Raw genomic sequence first — 20,168 nt, 5'->3', positions numbered from 1 at the left:
ACAGCTTCGCACATTATGGCAGCTTTATAAGTAGGTAAGGTATGTATGTCGCGTACAAGAGCAACAATTTAGTCTAGGTTCTAATTTACGCCGGCCCCAGTCTTTATCCACTCAACACTAAAAGCCATGATATTTAATATATCTACTGCGGCAAGCTTACCTTTGTTCGTTCGTAAGTCTTCCTCAGACAGCGCATATATCCTAGATAAGATCGGGTCTGATGACGGCATACTGCGGATTGGACACCCGTCTGCGGTCGAGGTAGTGCGCGAGGTGAGCTGTCACGATGCGGTCGCCGCCCAACGCGGTCCAAAATGCCCTCGCGTCGTTACGCATTATTGTACTTTGACCACACTCCTGCAAAATATTCATTCAGTTAAACCTTGACAAACTTATATCATGACAAGCGATATTTTTTTCTCGTATCCCTTATGTTACTTTGAAACTATTGTTAATTTTTCGTTAAAAAAAGTTTCTTATAGCTATTTAGTTTAATTCGTAGTTATAGCACATATTCTATGTAGCTGTGTATGAAAATTTAAATAGCATTATTTTTGTCAGCTGCCGATAGTGGCCATTACGAGTACCTACATAAATGCTCATCGAATTTTAAAAATAAACCTTGTGCTGTTTTTCTTAACTCCACCTAACACTTATCTAATAAATAGAGTATATCTGATACTTACCGACGGGAGGTGTTTCTTAAAGCCCTCGTTCATCTGAGAAAAATAAGCGGATGCAAATTATTGACAATGCACCACTCAATCTCAAATTTAACAAAAAAATCTAACAATATTATATCTCTCTTCTTCTCCTGATCAATTTCAGCCACTATACAGCGACTGCATTATATCATGCCTAGGAGCGAGAACTGAGCTGGTGAGCGTGGTATATTATATACTTAATAAATCAAGAGGTATTATTGAGACTTACCGTTGTAGAAATGGGTATGAACCTTTCTATTACTGAGCGGACTGTACCAAGATTTGGCGCATCCTAGAAGAAGACACAAACCAATATTTAATAAAGTAAATATGTATTAAAAACGAAAGTTACATAGTTTTAATAATATAATTATTTTTGGAAACGAGGTATATACCATGCATATTTGTTTTGGTGAGCCAAACCTCTACAAGTGTACACCATGGCGCTCTTTCGGATTCGCATGCAGGCTACACACTCGTCGAGAAACCCCGAGACAGCCCGAGAACGAGTGTGGTGGAGCCAGCATTACTCACAGTATCACCGGTACGCTACTATCCCTCACTATGGAAAATAGCCCGTTATCAATAGTATTTATCACTACACCTTATAAAACAAAGTTCCCCGCCGCATCTGTCTGTTTGTGTGTATGTATGTTCCCGATAAACTCAAAAACTACTGAACGGATTCTCATGCTGTTTTCACCTATCGATAAAGTGATTTTTGAAGAAGGGTTAAGTGTACTTGTTTGCCCCGTTGAAATAGTAATGTAAATAACGATGTTAACTTGAAGTTGTAAATGATTGTAATAGTCTTACTCACCCCCGAGCAAAAGAAGCCGCCGGGTTCCGAGTAACAAGTATGGATAGTGGAGCATGATAGAGTCTTTGTGACCTTTTCCGAGCTTTCCATTTCGTCTTCATCAAAACTCATATCATCTCGAGTGATCAGCGAGAAATGAGACTTTACTAAATCATACACCTGCAAGATAAAGGATACTCATACTCATACTCATAATCTTTAAATGCATATATATCACATTGTATCTTAACCTATTGCATAGAATTGTGTACAACATGTTACATGACACCCTGTAGGCCACAGCAGCAAGGGCAAGCTCGATCTCATCTTGAATAAACATTCAAGATGAGATCGAGTTTTATGTACAAGATTATTATACTTTAATGTTATTTATTATGTAGGGGTACTTTATTTATAGGTGCCGTAACTTGTTTAAAAATATATTTGTCCCTAAATGTAAGGTCTATTTACTAAAGAGTCGATTTCCATATAAAACCTTACCTTACACACACCACAGACACACACTTTAGATGTACCTACATACCTATATCTCCTACCTATCTACCTACCTTCAAGAAAATTGTTTATAAATTATTTTTCTTACAATTATTTCTGTGCATTGGATTATATTAGTGTTCAAGCCACGTCCAATTGGATAGGCAGTTTGGGCCATTCCAAAAATTTTGGTCGGCGGAAATCTGTACAAGTCAATTTTCTACGGTACGGGATCTCGATTGCGAAGTGGTAGCGTTATGAAGCTAAACTAAGAACTCCAACCCAGTATATCACTACTAGGAATATTATCATCTTGGAACATAAGGAACCCACCATGCGCCAAATTTATGTTCTAACTGACTATTAGTCTATAGAAATCTTTTGTCTGGCCATCAATTTTCTCCAGTAAAGGAGGCAATAAATTAGAAAAGTGTAGTGACAAAATCTATTGAATAAACTCTGTTATTACCGTCCCAACATTTTGTTGGCAAATATATCTGAGTAGGTTCCCGAACGTCTCCTGGTACAATGCCGACATCCACGGCTGCATAAAGAACTCGTAAAAATCGTCGATCTTGTTCATCTGTGAAATTCAATCGCCTGATTGCATTTGACTCTCTGCGCTGACAATTTTCGCGTGTCACCTATGTAGCGAATTTCAATATAACAAATCAGAGCATATGTTGCAATGCTACAGTTAATTTACAGTTAGAGGAAGATACTCGTAAGTCTGCAACGATTTTGATAGCACACGCAATGCAAGTGTTAGGTATTTTAAACGTGAATCTTCTATGAAATTATAACGTATTAATAACGCACTGCGTATGCTATCAAAATCGTTGCCGACTTTTCTTGGTCTAACTCTACCTACAATATCTGATCTAATCATTCCGTTTAATGTTTTTATTGGAATGTATGCACTGTACGTTTTACCTACTTATCTATAAGAAAAATAGTAAGATTATCAATATTGGTTCGGAATTTACAAAAAAAAATCTGTAAGTTTTTCCGGCCTATGAATCTTATTTTTGAAAGCTATAATCTTATTTACCATATATCTAGTAAGTAAGTTGTTGAAGAGAGACTCATGCATTCCGTGAATTTGAGCAAGTATATCGTAGCAAGGAACCTTTTTGGCAAGGCATGTGGCGCCATCTATGCAATGGAACTCGTCAAGTCGCAGTTGGAAATAGTTGCCGTCCTTTTCCGTGGTCAGCGAATGGCCCTGGATAAGAAGAAATAATTGGCATTTTATGAATACCGCGGAAATCTAAAATATGTAAGTATCCGAAATTAATTAATGATTTCAATTTTTTTTTTCAACTTGGCAAAAGTTACACACTATCCACACAAAGGATCCACAAAGTTTCTAGCCAATTTGTGAACTAATTGTTAATGTCTGTTTTAATCTAGTTGATACTTACTTGATGAGGTAGGGTCAGTCTGACTTCCATCGGTATGGCCACACCAGGCGACTTCAGGTGCAAATAATACAAAGGGCCCGGGAAAGTAGCAGCAATTAAAAGAGGCGATACAAACTCCATCACAGGTTCCCACCTACGAAATTAAGTTATACCTACTAACGTGTAAGCATAGACAAAAGATCTACATATACCTAATAATAAACATATACCAGGGATGTTGTGAATATCCGCATCCGCAACAGCGGAACTTCCGCATTATTTTCAACATCCGCATCTGCATCCGCATCCGCATACAATCGATGCGGAGTTTAATGCGGACGCGGATGTGGAACAGGTCGGTACAGGAACGTCTTAGCATCGGCGTAAGTGCTAGACTGCGAGATAATTTAGTCAATAGCCAAAAAAACCTATTAGAAATGAGCAGTCAAGCGTGAGTGGGACTTAATGTACGGAACCCTTGGAACAGTTGGAACGCGAGTCCGACTCGCACTTGGCCAATTTTTTGAAATGAAAGTTTCTAAAATGTAATATTTGACGTTATTTATGTACCTACCTATCTTGACATAGGCATCCGCATCCGCGGATGTGAGTCTTTAAAAATCCGCATCCGCATCCGCGGATGTCAAATAATCGGCATCCGCAACATCCCTGATAGATACATAGGCAGACAGGTTACCAAAATGTTACTTTACGCACTAAAGTTCATATTAAATTTTTACCATGAATGAATACCTACCATGATGCCTTTAACGGCCTAAACCCATATTGCTCTAATCGTCATGCATGGTCTATTTAATATAAGTATGCATTTACTTACTTTCGGTTTTTTTCCAGTGACGGTCTAGTCAATGTTTCTATGCTTGAATGAGGGAAGCTGAAAAAAATTTAATATTTATCTAAGCATCCTAATCGTGCTTGGGTATATTATACAAAAGTAGGTAATAGGTATACAAAGTTTACCAGTTCAGTAAGCTCGACCTGTATCTTGGCATGGGATCCGAAAGATCCGATACCGGATCCGCCATCACGAAAGGGTCCATTTGATGCAGGAATATATTCGCAAGCTGAAATTATAAAATCTTATGATAGTAAGATTCGAATGTGCGCATACCTATAGGCGCAGAATAAGTAATAGTAGTAGCAGGAAATCACTTTATTGTACAAAAACCGGTTTACATGAAATTCACATAAATTTAAGTACAAAGGCGAACTTATAGGTAAGGGATCTCTTCCTTCTCTCCCTTCTTCTTGTAATAGTATTATCATACTATAGGGCTGGCTTTCTTACACCGCTCAGCAGCCTCGCTCAGCTTGGTTGCTTACAATGCTTACTATTAACTTGATCTAGGGTGTGCTCCCGGTGTTAGTTTTCTATATATAGGTACAATATTAGTTCCGGAACCGAGAATTCCCGGTTCTCGCCATACAAATCCAGTACCGGGAGCATTCCCTAACTTGTATCACGTGGATTCATACAAAAGTTTCGATAGGTTAGTCATAAGCCATATCAAATAAATAAGTTATACCTAACAAAAATAACACATTTTAAAATAGAAACGTGAGACACCCTTACTGCCTCGCCCACATCCTCGGAGCAACGATCACGGTGCAACTGGCAGTCAGCGCGCAACCGCCTCGAGTACTGAACGCAGGTACCCGCGCCATACACGTGGGCATCGTTGGTCTTGAACTTCGTGTCAACCACTAAGCCGCCGTCGTATACTAGTCCGCACTCACTAATCGCTAAAAACCACATTACTTTGAAGATGTTTAAGTCAAAATAGTCAGATGTTAAAAGCGCTATGCTCTACCAGACAATTTACACAATTTGTTTTGTGAGATAGCATACAGATTATGGGGTTTTAGTGGGCTAAAATGTAAGAGAAACAGTACTTATATGTATGTATATCTAGCTCTCTCCTGTGTGACTGTTCAAGGTTATGGGAACAGCATGGCTGTTAGCTTGGCGTACGTCACCTAAATGTTCTCTGGGAACTAGGTATATCCAATTACACCTCACTTTGTTAGCATATCAAATAATTAAGGTATGTGCCCTTAGCGCCTTAAATAGGAGTACTCAATGAATTCTGACATGAAAATAATGTACCTTTAAAAGCATAATAGTTAATAGCCTTCAAGCCGTAATAGAAAAGAGCGAAGCAGGGTATGGAGATCCTGTGGAGCGGCGACATAACGTCCAGGCTGGTGATGCAACTCCCCTGCGTCTGCCAGCTTACGAAGTGACAGTCACGGTATACGTAAATTCCCAAATTGTCTAAGCTTGCTTGAACTCTTTCATCGATCTAAGATAAAAGATAATTTATTATTGTCTGAAGTAGGCAGGTAGGTACTTAATTTTAAATAACTTAAAAAATAAATATAAAATTTACCTTTTAACTAAATTTTATACTTATGCGAAACAAAATTGAGTATAGAGGATTATCGCAACATGGCAAGAAAACATTCGCTACGGCTACGGCGTAACACGCAGCAGGCTTAGCACAGGAGCGCCGCAACAATATCTCGCCCGCGAGATAGAAACCCTAATCCCTCTCTAGTTATATAGATAAGATAAGATAATATAATATAAGATAAGATAAGATAATATAATATAAGATAATCTACGATAAGATAATATAAGATAATCTACGATAAGATAATATAAGATAATCTACGATAAGATAAGATAAGATATTATTTATAGTTAGAAAAAGACAGGTGATAATTCTAACTTTACATTCAAAGAATTGAAGATACACACCACTTCATCGTTAAAACAGTTGACTCTCATCACGTTGCGATCAACAGGCGGGAATGGCTCCACGAAGGCAATATCCTCAGGAGTGATGCCTAGTTCAAGTAGAGCCGCCATAGTGCTGTAGGACTCCAGGTGGTCTCCGTACACAATTACCCGATTCTTGGCGCTTAAGTCTTCGCGAGTTAAGCGATCTAGACATGAAACAACAAATTTAAAAGTTGAACCTTCTATAAGATGGATCGAAGGGAAATGTTCAAAGATAGGAATCTCCTGAGGGGGGGGGCAGGTCGTAGCGGCCATGGTGCTTTAGGACTAGAGGTGTTCACCATAAACGATTATTTTCGCTTAAGAGTAAGTGGTCGTGGCCTGTATATTTTAAACAAGCTAGACTCCTTGCAAGATAATAAACTAAAGGGTCCAAGTTGTGGAGGCTTCTTAGTTTTACCTGAAACTTTTAACCTGTCGAATCCCACGATATGACGTCACCATAAGCGTTCTGGCTCATATATGAGCCGTGGGAGCTGACAGATTAATTAAAATTATGTAACATGACAACAACGCCCGTTTTAAGTAATATTTAATACCTAGAACTGATAAATGAGTATTTACTCTCAAGTAACGACTCTCGTAAAGCAAATAAATAAATAGGTATAACAATGCGTAAAGTTCCGTACCTGCATTCATCATAGACATCAGCCTTTTTAAGCAAATGTTGGCTTCGGACACAGAGTTAATCACGAACACGTTATCAGGCAAGTCGGGCGGCGGCGGGACTTTGTCTGGCCTGTACTTGGGGTTGTCCATCAATATCCTCTTACACGGCTTGCCCTTACTGTTGCAACAAAAATAATTTTTAAGAAAAAAAAACCGACTTCTATGCGGCCCGGTGAAAGATTATTGTAGATGGTGCGCTATGTAGAAAAGGAGGTAATACCACCTACTTTTCTAGTAGCATTTCGTTTCTGTAAGGCTCGCAGTTCTAACCTAACCTAACCCACTTTTGTTCGGTTCTGTGAGGATAGCAGTTCAAACCTAACCTAACCCACTTAACGGCGCATGCGGTACGGTGTACGGGGGTTTGAGCGGGAGGGGTTTGGCCTCATCATACTTTATACCTACATTTTATGGTAGGTAATCATAGTAGTTTGTTTAGTTTAGGTATCATAGTGGTTTTCCGGGTCAAGGTCTGTGTCCGAGTCCGGGTCTAGTCCAGGTCCGAGTCCGAGTCCAGGTCCGGGTCCGGGTCCGAACCGGATCCGGGTACGAGGCCGGATCTGGATCCGAGTCCGGGACCCAGTCCAAGTCAAAGTCGAAATTCGAAATCACCAAACATGTACTATGCGTCGTTGAAGAGTTCTGTTCTGATCATCATCAGCAGTTCCAGTTCATCAAATGCGACAGTTTTTAATGTTAATGCTTTATTTTATGATGAAAATACAGAAAATTCTATACGTGTGCCTTTAAGATTTGAGGAGTTCCCTCGATTTCTCATGGATCCCATGTTCAGAACTTGAGCTTGACATAAATATGGCTTAAAAACCTAACTTGCTTAACAAACATAACGAAAAGGAAAAATCGCCAAACGCGAGCTATGCGTCGTTAAAGAGTTTCGTTCTGGTCATCATCAGCAGTTACACTTCCTCAAATGTTACTTTTTAAATGTATATGCTTAATTTGTTGATTAAAACACAACAATCACTATATGTATGCCTTTAAGATTTGAAGAGTTCCGTCGATTCCTTATGGATCTCATCATCAGAACTCGAGCTTGACAGAAATGTGGCTTAAAAACTAAACTTGCTTAACAAACATAACGAAGAGGACAAATCGCCAAACGTGAACTATGGGTCGTTGAAGAGTTCTGTTCTGATCATTATCAGCAGTTCCATTTCATCAAATGCGACAGTTTTTAATAAAAATGCTTGATTTTCTGATGAAAATACAAAAATCTCTATACGCACGCCTTTAAGATTTGAGGAGTTCCCTCGATTCCTCATGGATCCCATCATCAGAACTCGAGCTTGACAAAAATGTGGCTTAAAAACTTAACTTGCTTAACAAACATAACGAAGAGGACAAATCGCCAAACGTGAACTATGCGTCGTTGAAGAGTTCTGTTCTGATCATCATCAGCAGTTCCACTTCATCAAATGTCACGTTTCTGAATGTATATGCTTGATTTGTTGATAAAAACACAAAAATCACAAAAAAAGAAGTTTCAAAATCGGTCCAGTAATGACGGAGATATGGAGTAACAAACATAAAAAAAAAAAAAAAAAAACATACAACCGAATTGATGACCTCCTTCTTTGAGATTTGGAAGTCGGTTAAAAAAGGAACAAAAAGTCGAAAATTACGCTTAGCTTGATTTGCATTGTCGCGCTGGACTCAATAGGCGCGACTCCAATATTGGGTTGGGTTAAGCGGTTAGAATCATAAATTTGTTATTGAGAGAGTCCTGTTTGTTAATTTACCAATCGAAATACCAGGGTATGGATACTTGATGACTGTCCTACGCTTATGGGAGTGGGCCTTCCTCCCTAACTCTCTAATGCATAACCCTTTTTATATATGAAAAATCCCAGCAACTTGTTGGTAGGTAATCACCACAAAACAATGTGGTCTTCAGATCCACAGGGAAAAAAATAAACCTTGTTGAGATCAGGCTTAGTCAAATGGGTAGAGCAACTCTCTCTATAGTCTCTATACTTTAAAAATCACAAGTATCACAACCCTTCCAAATAACAACCCAACCTGCATCCTTCACATTTGTCTTGTTCAGTCAGCATCGCATATATCGGTACGGCCAATCTCTCCTCAAATACCTCAACAAAGCGGTTTGTTCCTGGTTCGTCGTATTCCTGTTTCATCGTATTCCTGTTTCGTCGGATTTCTGATTCGTCGTATTCTTGTTTCGTGGGAATTATATACATATAATTAAATATGTCGTGCAGTAAACCAGTATTTACTACCAAAATATGAAGATTTAATATAATCACCAGTGATCGTACTTTTTCTAGCATTTTTAGCACATTTCGACGAATCAGGAATCCGACGAAACAGGAATACGACGAAACAGGAATACGACGAACCAGGAACAAACCAACAAAGCCACATCAAGACGTAAGAATGTTCAGAGGGAACCACGTTTGACGTGTTGCCTCCCTGTCAAACTTACTTACGAATTTACAAGTGCTACGAGAGGCAACACGTCGAACGTGATTTGCGGTAGGCCCTCGGGTATTTTTAAGAACCTTTGCCGCTTCGGTGTATCTGTTGGCGACTGTGCAACGTGATAGATAACAATTACAATTAGAACAACTGGGTTGCAATGTATAATTGCAATTACCTCATCTTTTTGCTATGTGCGAAGGACTCCGCCAAATAATCCGGATGTTGAAATTGCTGGCCGCATGTCAATACCAGCTCGTCATAGTACTTCACCGCTCCGCCTTGCAGCCGGATGAATTTCTTCTTTCTGAGATTACAGACAAACAGACGATCGTAGAACGGATTTAGAATCATAAGAAGGCCAAAGAGCATTAAGGCTGATTATAAAGGCACTGAAAAGACATGAAACTATTACCGGCTCTTCACAGTTTGCACTAAACATACTTCCCAATTCCCAGTATCCTCACCGCAGTAATAATAGCTATTCACTTCGTTCGTAATTAGGAAAGCATCCTTTTTACATTTGATCCTCTCTAAAGACAATCTGACGGCATCGGAATATTTATAGAATAGGTACTAACCTTGCTCGTAGAAATAATGAGTACCTATTAATCTCCACCGTAATGTCAGTAACCGTCCACATAGTAATACAACGGGACGGGAGGCTCTTCAGATATCGATCCGTGTAACGACCACTCCTGGGGACGCAGATCTCCGCTGCCGGGATACACTCACACAGCTTTGGAAGACCGTGCTCGGATACAAGGGCTATCTTCGTAAATTTATGTCAGGTAATGGAGTAATGTGTACCTGTCAATCTCCGTCATAACGCCAGTAATACAGTCCACGTAATAATACAATGGGAGGCTCTTCAGATATCGATCCGTGTATCGACCACTCCTGGGGACGCAGGTCTCCGCTGCCGGGATACACTCACACAGCATCGGAAGACCGTGCTCGGATACAAGGGTTATGTTCGTAAATGTCAGGTAACGGGATGCGGGACTGTGTAGAAAATTTATGTACAGTTAATTTCATGAGATGAGCGCAAACCCTCTTAATAGTAGGCGGGTCAGCACAGTTCATAATGTATGAGAGCTCTACATGAATTCTCACACTAGAGATTTTTTGAGATGTGATAACCTATGTTGCAAATACTATATTTAAAAAAAAATCTCCACAAAATATGTCACATGGTTTTAATAAATCCAAACTATTATTAAAATAGAAAAAATATATCAAAACATGAATCCGACACTCGAGATTTTTTAATATGCAGTTCTCAAACATATACTCATTATGTATTTATATTTTCTCCCAGCTTGACACCAAAACCAGCTCCCAATAATTTTCTTTATTAAAAATATTTTTTTATATAAAAATAACAACTATGTGTACATAACAATTACATGTTAATTAAGCTCTGTATATTTACTATATCCTACAAAAAAATCTCTCACGTAAATTAATCCATTTAATTACTATTAACCATTTTTGTTTTGAAAATGTTTTCGTTGCTTCGAGAAAATGGACAGTGGGTTTGTTTTTCACTTTCTCAAATCTCTTTCTCATGTTAGTGTAACAACAAAAAATCTCCCACGTATATGTAATATTGTATGGAATAAAACCATTATTAAATCATCCAAGCTATTTAAATTACCCTAAATGGCGGGTACTGATTCACTGTAGAGAACGTTTTATCGACTTCCATATCTCCGTCTCACTTCAATGTTCGCGGCAGACGATTGTTCCGCTTCAACAGCCGAGAGTTCGCGATCCGGTCGACCGTTAATTCTCCCATGACTATCTTACCCAGTTTCATCGGTATGCGTTGCGCGCTTACTTAACACACCTCAGGCCAAGCTCCTATAAAACGCGCAATGCATGCATGCATTGCGGTATCTCCTATACGTCACATATGTCAGCTATGAGGCTATGACATGGCTATGACAGACTGTGGCAGTTAGTTCCAAAGAAGTATACAGACTTGTCAACCCACCATAAAGTTTAGCGTAAAGAGAATATATCACTCCTTAGTGAAAAACCATACGGTTTGTGCGAAGTTGAGCGTTATGTCAATGCTAATAAAGATGATGGTTTGACTTACGGAAATGAATAATATAATATCATTTTATTTTATATTTCCAATTCCCGTTTCATTTACACCCAATATTAAATCTTTTTCCGTAATAAAATGCGTATATAATTACTGTCATCATCTGTATTTATTTTATTTCTTTAACCCCCGTTATTCATAAACGCGCTACAAACCTCAATTAGCTAATAATAGTAATAATCGTTTGTCCTTATCTGTCACTTTAACTTATGTATTTGTAAGTAAGGGATAAACATAATTGAACTAAATCAGGCCCGTAAAGTTTATGAATAAAGTGGTTAATCTTTATTGCACAAAAGAAAAACCTTATAGTACAAGAGGCGGACTTAATGCCATAAGGCATTCTCTACCAGTTAACGATGGCTTGTCCTCCGGCCCATTTGATCGATGACCTCCTTTGATTATTTATTTTTAATGGACGCCAAAATCCAGACAGGAACTTCGATTTTGACATTTACCACAGTAATGCAGTCGGTAGCAATGTCGCGCTTCAAAATTGCTGCAGTCGACTGCATTGCTGTAGAAAACGTGAAAAAGGTCATTCAAAGGGTAATAGGGTTATATACACCGCGGGATTTAATAACCCGAAAGATTTAAACCAACGATTTTAGAGCCTAATTAGAGTATATAAAGTTATATAACACATAGTCCAAAAACCCTTAATTTAAGAGATATTAATTATTTAAAACAAATCACAAGTAAAAAAATCTCAATTCTAACACACCCTTATGCGTGACGTAGCCACCAACTAATTTTACACGCAGACGCACTAACTACATGGTTATTAGCCAGTTTCACTTAATTAAGTTTGATATCCTACAAAAGGTTTCACTACCGAAATTTTGTTCTGTTCTCAATCACGAGAGTACAAACTATTTACCTTTACGATAACTGGCCAGTTTGACGAAAATGACGAAATTGATGTCAATAAAATGACATATTTCATATGTCACACAAGATATGCGCAAGATAACATCTTTAAATTTGATTGACTGTAATAAATAAAATTCATTTAGCGGATATTCACTTTGTGTACGGATTTGGAAACCCGAAGAACTATGTGCTTCCGGCACGACGGACCCACTTCAGCCTAGAAGTTCGTAAATTGGCTAGACTAACAATACCCTGAGAGGTGGATTGGCCGTGGAAGCAACGTCCTAACCTGGCCCGCCCGGTCACCCGACTTAACGCCATTGGTTTTTTTCTATGGGGAACTCTGAAAGATAAGGAAGGAATACTCAACACCAGTGAACTCTGGAGAAGAATTATGAATAAAAATTCGAACGGCTTCCGAAGAAATAAAGAACACTTTTGTAAACCTAAATAATGAAATCCGTTTAAAATTAAATCTTTGTGCTGAAAACGGTGGTACACACTTCGAAAACCTAATTCATTAAATTAATAAAAAAGCGTAATTGTTTAACCTAGTTGTTTATTTTACTTTACTCAGTATAAATCAACACATCGAGAATTTAAAATACGTACTGATAAGCATGATCGATATTTTAACAAAAGGTCATTCAAGTAATCATCCCTTTCCAGCTGTAGTATGAGTTAAAACAATAAGAGGCATGATTTCTTTCGGATATAATCATGGTTAATGGCTTTGGTTACCTCACTCAAAGGAAAAGATTTTATCGCAAAATTTCAACAATAATAACTGCACTATACCTACTGTTGTAGTAATTAATAAAGTTTTGATACAATTTGTGGTATTTTGAGGTGCCAATCAATTGAAATAATTTCAACGTAAACATGATCCTAGACATAACTTGTAGTGATGGGTAGGACATCAATTTAAAATGAGTTTGTATGAGTACCTCATTTTCTAAAATGAGGTGTTACAATGTCTTACTTCAAATGAGGTGAGGTACTAGCATATTTTCAGCGTCAACTATTCCATTAATTCCAACAGCGACATTTTTTTTAAGATGTATGAAAGCTTGCTGCGCTTACGCTTGTTGTCTTTAGTGTTTAATTGTTAACGTATTTTCGGTGGTGACGCGAAGCGATATTGAAGTACGTCGCGTGTCGGTCTCACTCCCTTTTTGGGTATTTCTAATTCATTGTTTCATTTTGAAAGGATTTTTGAGGGGTTCATGTCACAGAGAGGCGGTGAGTGGTACAAACTCAACGCATTTCTCGGTGGACCTTTTGTCGTTGCAATAAGGTTTGTAGTTCGGCAGTTGACAGTGTGGATCATTACTCGTTTCTTCATTTGAGACATTTGAGTTTTGAGTGTCGGCGAGCAGGCGAGCACCTAGCGCTTCGCGCGATCCAGGGACTCTGTTGCGAGTTGTGAGGAGTGTGTGAGTTTTGACGGTCGCGAGACTCGCGAATGAATTTGAACGGATAAGAGTTTTTTTTTTTATTTGAAGTGTGTGAATGATTTGTGTGGCAAGAGGTGTTTGTGATGCGCGCGAGTAAATGAGTAAAATGAATAGAGGAGTGAAGTAAGACATTTCTGCGGTACGAAGTACTGCGACAAATTAACAAAATGAGTGGTACAAATGAGGTGCCTCACGAGTGAGCGACTCAACACTAATAACTTGACACTTCTTGTCATGGAACACATGTCACTGCATTCGCCGTGCATCGTATGATATCGGAGTGATTCATGAAATGTCATGCTCGCTCTCTGTTTCTCTACTTGAGATTAATTAAACTCACTCTCTGAATAAAGGTTTGTTCACAAAGAAGCGGTAAATTAATATGATTTAATTTGTACTGAAATAGTAGTTTAATTAAAATATATAATTAGACCCATGTTGATATAACATTATTTACTCGTACTGTCGTCAAAAATACGTGATTTAAATCTTTCGGGTTATTAAATCCCGCGGTGTATAAAATGAAATGATGCATTAATAAAACTTTAGTTAATTAACAATATTATATTAAATCATTAACAACTTTGACAGCACGATCTCTTCGCAGGTAGGTGCTCTACAAGGAGTTTATATTACAACATTATTTCCAAGAAATAATCTCTCATTGTTACGAAAATGTTGGTAGGGTGGCTTTAGGTTACTTTTCGTTCATATCGTCTTGGATATGGGTGAACATGGTGTTAATACACTCAGTATCAATCAACCTGTAAAGATATTGTAGCCTGGCCTTTTCTCGAAAAGTCTTCTAGAAAAAATTACGCTCATGTCGTCTCGGATATGAGTATATTTGGTATCAGTGCATTCAGTATAATTACCTGAACACAAATATATGAGATGACAAGCGCGAAAGTGGTGAGGGTAGTTGCTATGACGCAAAGTTTTTACCATTTTTCTTTTAAACATACCATGTGGGGTACCAAATGAAAGGGCCTTGTAAGTAGATCACAAATATATAACACACTGTAACACTTTTACTACTTAATCCAACAAATTATTTGAAAACGTTCAAAAATTTCACAATGAGTTGAATTCCAACTGCTCTAAATTGACTAAGATAACTTGATCCCAAGTTTCCTTGCAATTATACGTAATCGAGGGCCAGGCTCATACTAGTTCTCATGTCGCGATGCGCTAACGCTAACAAAAACTAAGCGTTACGAATTGCTGACATTTGCTTCTTTTAGTTTCACTCTACTCAAGCATCGGATGACAGGATCGTTGAAAAGGGACAAACATATCCTTTGACGTTACGTTACTCTTCTCGTGAATTGTCAAATTTTAAAATTCGAAATTAGCTTTGGAATTTGTCCGGGTGGCTATTCGAAGTATAACTTGGTGGACGGTACTTACTAACCAAATAAGCTTGAGATCCAGTATCATAGATAGTTGTAAGACTTCAAGGGTCTATTTATATCTGACTGTGCATCCTGTATTCTAAACGTTTTGTGAATAGATATAAAAATTGACACCTATCATTTTTCACATAAACACAGACACTTTATGCATTGAATTATTAAACCTTAACGCAATGCCATAAGTCATAAGGTATATTTTCCTAATATACCTTGATGCTAATTCGAACTTTGTTATAAAAGATGTCATTTTATATCATTCGCGCGTGCATTTCACTCGTACTAGATGAAATATGAATTGGTGCGAGCGAAACGGTTGGGCGAATGATAACAAAATGATATCTTTTTGACATCTTAAACAAAGTTTGACTTGGCCTCTGTGGAAGCCTGGAAATACAGCATACTTCATTGACTTTTTATGCTGGAAATTGATTTAATAATTGCGAGAAAAATAAGTATGTTATTCTTCAATAACTTGTACACTTACTGTCAAAAAACTAGAAGTGTCCATTAATTGTGTAGAACATTATTTGCTGTTTGTTTCCAATATCATGCTGCTATTCTGCGAATATAGCAGTTCCTCAGGCAGATAAATTAAACATGATCGAAACAAACACTATTAACCACAATAGTAAACTTTTCTCTCAGTGTGGGATATTCTCGGTCATGAAATACTTACAAAGTTATTGTTTTTTTCATTAAATCTATAATTAATATTATTGCCGGGAGAAATTCTGACCGTGTAGTCGTGTAAGCTTCATAGCCCATTCTTCAAAAAATCTCTAGTGTGAAATTACTGTTTAGGTAGTATAAAATATAAAATAAAAAAAATGTTATTTCTCAAAAACGGGAACAGATATCAAGTTGTTAATTCGCAGCCGGGTATTCAATATGATATATAATTCACCCGTGTAGAAACATTTGACTGTGCAATTAATGTAACTTTAACTTTATATTGACTCCACTATAGGTAATTACTAATTAGGTACCGAGCAAGTATCTTCAGATATATAATGTTTCACTGGTCGTAACAACAATTGACGGATAGATGGATAGTCGAGAGTCGAGACTCTTCGGTTATTATCGGGTAAGACATATTATTATATGTGAATGCACAGGCAGCTTAAAGCTGATACGTGCACATCAATGTCCACTTGTGTTTTGTAGCCTACGAAAGTGTTCATCGAGTATATATTATATGTTTAGGTAAACTTAACTTTATATCTATTACCTATTACTCACCCCATCAGTAGAGTTTCGATAAAGGCCAAGCCAGTGCGACTGGCACCGACGACCACAATTCCACGGTTCACGTCCACTTTAGGCAACGCTGTCAAATGGGTCTCAATGCCAAAGAATGCGCAACTTTCCGCCCTGTACAACGACAAAAAATAAAAAAAATCTAATTTTCAATAGCGGGTCCACACAGAGCGCGAGCATATGCGCGAGGCAATTGCTCGCTCTGTGTGGACCCGGCTAATAACATAATGTCACAAGACCTGTGTGAACATAAAATAATCAAAAGCCTATAATGTTGTTATTTAACTTACAAATTCTTCACTTTATCCAGATATTTCATCCCGGTGATATTAGGCACGGGATGGCGGTACGGCACGATGGGAACCATTCTTCCTGCCAGCGACATTAAGTTTCGGCTTGAGTACTGCAATTATAGGAATAAAAAACTTCATCATTACAATTATCATTTAAGCAGACCTTTCGCGGCTAGATCTATGTCCAAACCTTAACCTACTCTACGGATCATCACAAATTGTCCGTTCCTCGTAGTGTTTTTTCAAAGGCCCCCAGCAAGTTTCACCATATTCTCTTGCTTACTTGTTGGAATCTAACCAATTCTGCGTTTCGAGCCTCATTGACTAATCGTTCTTGAATTAATCACTGTATCTACTTTGCCAACGTCGTTTTTCGAAAAAGACGTGTCATTGCAATCAGCACCTTGTTACAGCGACAAAAAACAAGAAAACCGCTAGAGATATTCTTCTCATTCCAATAAAGGAAGTGGATGACAAGATATCCAATTCCTTGACCGTTAAAAAAATTATGTACCTTGCCAGTTTTATTCAGCTGGCTCGGCCAGAACAGGACGTAGAACTTTGAATGGCGTATGAGCTCGCGGAGATACCAGCGCGCGTGGGGCTCCAAGGCAGGCGAGAGTACCCCTGCAATGATCTGCCGCAATCACAAAAAAAAAATCATACATAATACCCAATTTTAAAAAACTACTTCAAGGGACAATATGGGGTGTTTAAATTCAGGTACTTAAATATTCAATACGAATTAATTAATAAATAACTTCTCGTGCCAATGACAACATTTAAAATCATTCTAGACAAATTATGAAGGAACTTTCCTTCATTACGAAGGCTTACCCGCTGATGTGAATGTAAAATCCATTGCCATTTTCCAGTATTAAAATGTATCACAGTAATACGTTATAGGTATCATTTATAACACACAACTCCTTACAGAAACGATGGTTACTAGGTTTAATTTTATTTAAAGCAAATATCAGGCAGACGGAGGATCCTATAGGTACTCTTTCTCATAGATAATCAGGTTTTCAAGAATAAATATCTCCGCAGTCACCTAAGCTATCCAAAGTAAGTGGGGAGGCAATAACACTTACCTAGTTTAAGTAAATAGATTTGTAAAACAAGTGGATTTGACTCACCACGCCGTCGTTGCCCGCTCTTCTGGGTTCAGGCTCTAAGTCGTACTGCGTTCGGACCCCAATACAATTATCTAGAGACCTGTCCAGGAAATAAATGTACCTATAGTCATTCTATCGCCTTAAAAACTACCAAAATACGATCCAATTTATAACCTAAAAACGCCAAAACTCTCAATGTATTGCAATTACACCTGACAGTGTACCCATCGAGTTTGAAAAATACTATAACTTGTATAATTACTCGAGTATAACCACTCCAACGGGCTGCCGCTGGCTCAACAGCACGTAGGCGTCCAAGTCGCCCGATACGAGACTTTTCTCCAGGAGCCGAAGTATGTTTTGTTTGTCGTATACGTGTTCAAGGATGCGAGCTATGGACGGGAAGTCGAACGCTTCTGCTGGACGAACTGCCACGCTCCTAATGAGACGATACAATATTGGAAAAAATAGGTACTACAATGAATCATGTCTAAAAGTGGGGCCAAAAAAGTGTTAAATTTACTTTTTCTAATAAATTACATACAGGTAATGTAAAAGTACCTATGGGATAAGAAAAAACCGGCCAAGTGCGAGTCGGACTCGCGCACGGAGGGTTCCGCACCATCAACAAAAAATAGAGCAAAACAAGCAAAAAAACGGTCACCCATCCAAGTACTGACCCCGCCCGACGTTGCTTAACTTCGGTCAAAAATCACGTTTGTTGTATGGGAGCCCCACTTAAATCTTTATTTTATTCTGTTTTTAGTATTTGTTGTTATAGCGGCAACAGAAATACATCATCTGTGAAAATTTCAACTGTCTAGCTATCACGGTTCGTGAGATACAACCTGGTGACAGACGGACGGACGGACGGGCGGACGGACGGACGGACGGACGGACGGACGGACGGACGGACGGACGGACGGACGGACGGACAGCGGAGTCTTAGTAATAGGGTCCCGTTTTTACCCTTTGGGTACGGAACCCTAAAAAAACGTATATAAACAAGTCATTAATAAATAACGCCATAGCTCAGATACGCGGATCGGTACGCGCGATACTCGCGATACCAGATTACTGATATTATTTATAAACTCGTTTTCAGTACTTCGAGCTCCGTCCATTGGTAGCCCTGGTTTTTAATGTGTTTATAAAGGAAGTTTAATTAAACGCCTCTCCCGATCATACTTACTCGCGTACGGAGTTAACATGTGCCACATAGAGTGATTGGTTCGTGTATTTCTCCCGGTAGTGTTTGGGTGTAACTAACTGAAACAATTGCAATAAAATAGAACTTATAAAAAAAGCGGCCAATTGCGAGTCGGACTCGCCCATGAAGGGTTCCGTATTTAGGCGATTTATGACGTATTAAAAAAAAACTACTTGCTAGATCTCGTTCAAACCAATTTTCGGTGGACGTTTACATGGTAATGTACATCATATATTTTTTTTTGTTTTATCATTCTCTTATTTTAGAAGTTACAGGGGGGGGGACACACATTTTACCACTTTGGAAGTGTCTCTCGCGCAAACTATTCAGTTTAGAAATAAATGATATTAGAAACCTCAATATCATTTTTGAAGACCTATCCATAGATACCCCACACGTATGGGTTTGATGAAAAAAAAAATTTGAGTTTCAGTTCGAAGTATGGGGAACCCCAAAAATTTATTGTTTTTAGGGTTCCGTAGCCAAATGGCAAAAAACGGAACCCTTATAGATTCGTCATGTCTGTCTGTCTGTCCGTCTGTCCGTCTGTCCGTCCGTATGTCACAGCCACTTTTCTCCGAAACTATAAGAACTATACTGTTGAAACTTGGTAAGTAGATGTATTCTGTGAACCGCATTAAGATTTTCACACAAAAATAGAAAAAAAACAATAAATTTTTGGGGTTCCCCATACTTCGAACTGAAACTCAAAAATTTTTTTTTCATCAAACCCATACGTGTGGGGTATCTATGGATAGGTCTTCAAAAATGATATTGAGGTTTCTAATATCATTTTTTTCTAAACTGAATAGTTTGCGCGAGAGACACTTCCAAAGTGGTAAAATGTGTGTCCCCCCCCCTGTAACTTCTAAAATAAGAGAATGATAAAACTAAAAAAAATATATGATGTACATTACCATGCAAACTTCCACCGAAAATTGGTTTGAACGAGATCTAGTAAGTAGTTTTTTTTTTATACGAGGGGCGTTCAATATATAATGAGAATGAGATGCAAACTCTTTAAATATTAGGAAAGTAAATACTGGCCGGTAAAGCTAATCTACCTAGCTGATTGCCA

At 38.3% G+C, this 20,168-nt stretch overlaps 1 protein-coding gene across 1 annotated transcript in view; it reads right to left on the bottom strand.

The window, feature by feature from the left end:
• Positions 1–201: 201 nt before the first annotated feature.
• Positions 202–20,168, bottom strand: part of LOC134653701 (cilia- and flagella-associated protein 61-like) — a 33,374-nt gene continuing 13,407 nt past the window's right edge. The window contains exons 13-32 of the mRNA XM_063509094.1: positions 19,073–19,149; positions 18,143–18,319; positions 17,902–17,980; positions 17,277–17,399; positions 16,760–16,872; positions 16,452–16,583; positions 10,162–10,356; positions 9,530–9,658; positions 6,855–7,012; positions 6,184–6,371; positions 5,530–5,725; positions 4,996–5,165; positions 4,383–4,486; positions 3,423–3,558; positions 3,050–3,223; positions 2,468–2,581; positions 1,525–1,683; positions 934–996; positions 687–719; positions 202–357 (exon numbers count right to left, since the gene is read on the bottom strand). Coding sequence (XP_063365164.1) covers positions 202–357; positions 687–719; positions 934–996; positions 1,525–1,683; positions 2,468–2,581; positions 3,050–3,223; positions 3,423–3,558; positions 4,383–4,486; positions 4,996–5,165; positions 5,530–5,725; positions 6,184–6,371; positions 6,855–7,012; positions 9,530–9,658; positions 10,162–10,356; positions 16,452–16,583; positions 16,760–16,872; positions 17,277–17,399; positions 17,902–17,980; positions 18,143–18,319; positions 19,073–19,149 — 2,676 coding nt within the window. The remainder of the gene's footprint in view (positions 358–686; positions 720–933; positions 997–1,524; positions 1,684–2,467; positions 2,582–3,049; positions 3,224–3,422; positions 3,559–4,382; positions 4,487–4,995; positions 5,166–5,529; positions 5,726–6,183; positions 6,372–6,854; positions 7,013–9,529; positions 9,659–10,161; positions 10,357–16,451; positions 16,584–16,759; positions 16,873–17,276; positions 17,400–17,901; positions 17,981–18,142; positions 18,320–19,072; positions 19,150–20,168) is intronic.

Source organism: Cydia amplana, chromosome 13, assembly GCF_948474715.1.
Source record: "Cydia amplana chromosome 13, ilCydAmpl1.1, whole genome shotgun sequence".
NCBI lineage: Eukaryota > Metazoa > Arthropoda > Insecta > Lepidoptera > Tortricidae > Cydia > Cydia amplana.
The sequence above is the reverse complement of the archived record's forward strand: the minus strand, read 5'-3'. Positions and strand labels throughout refer to the sequence as shown.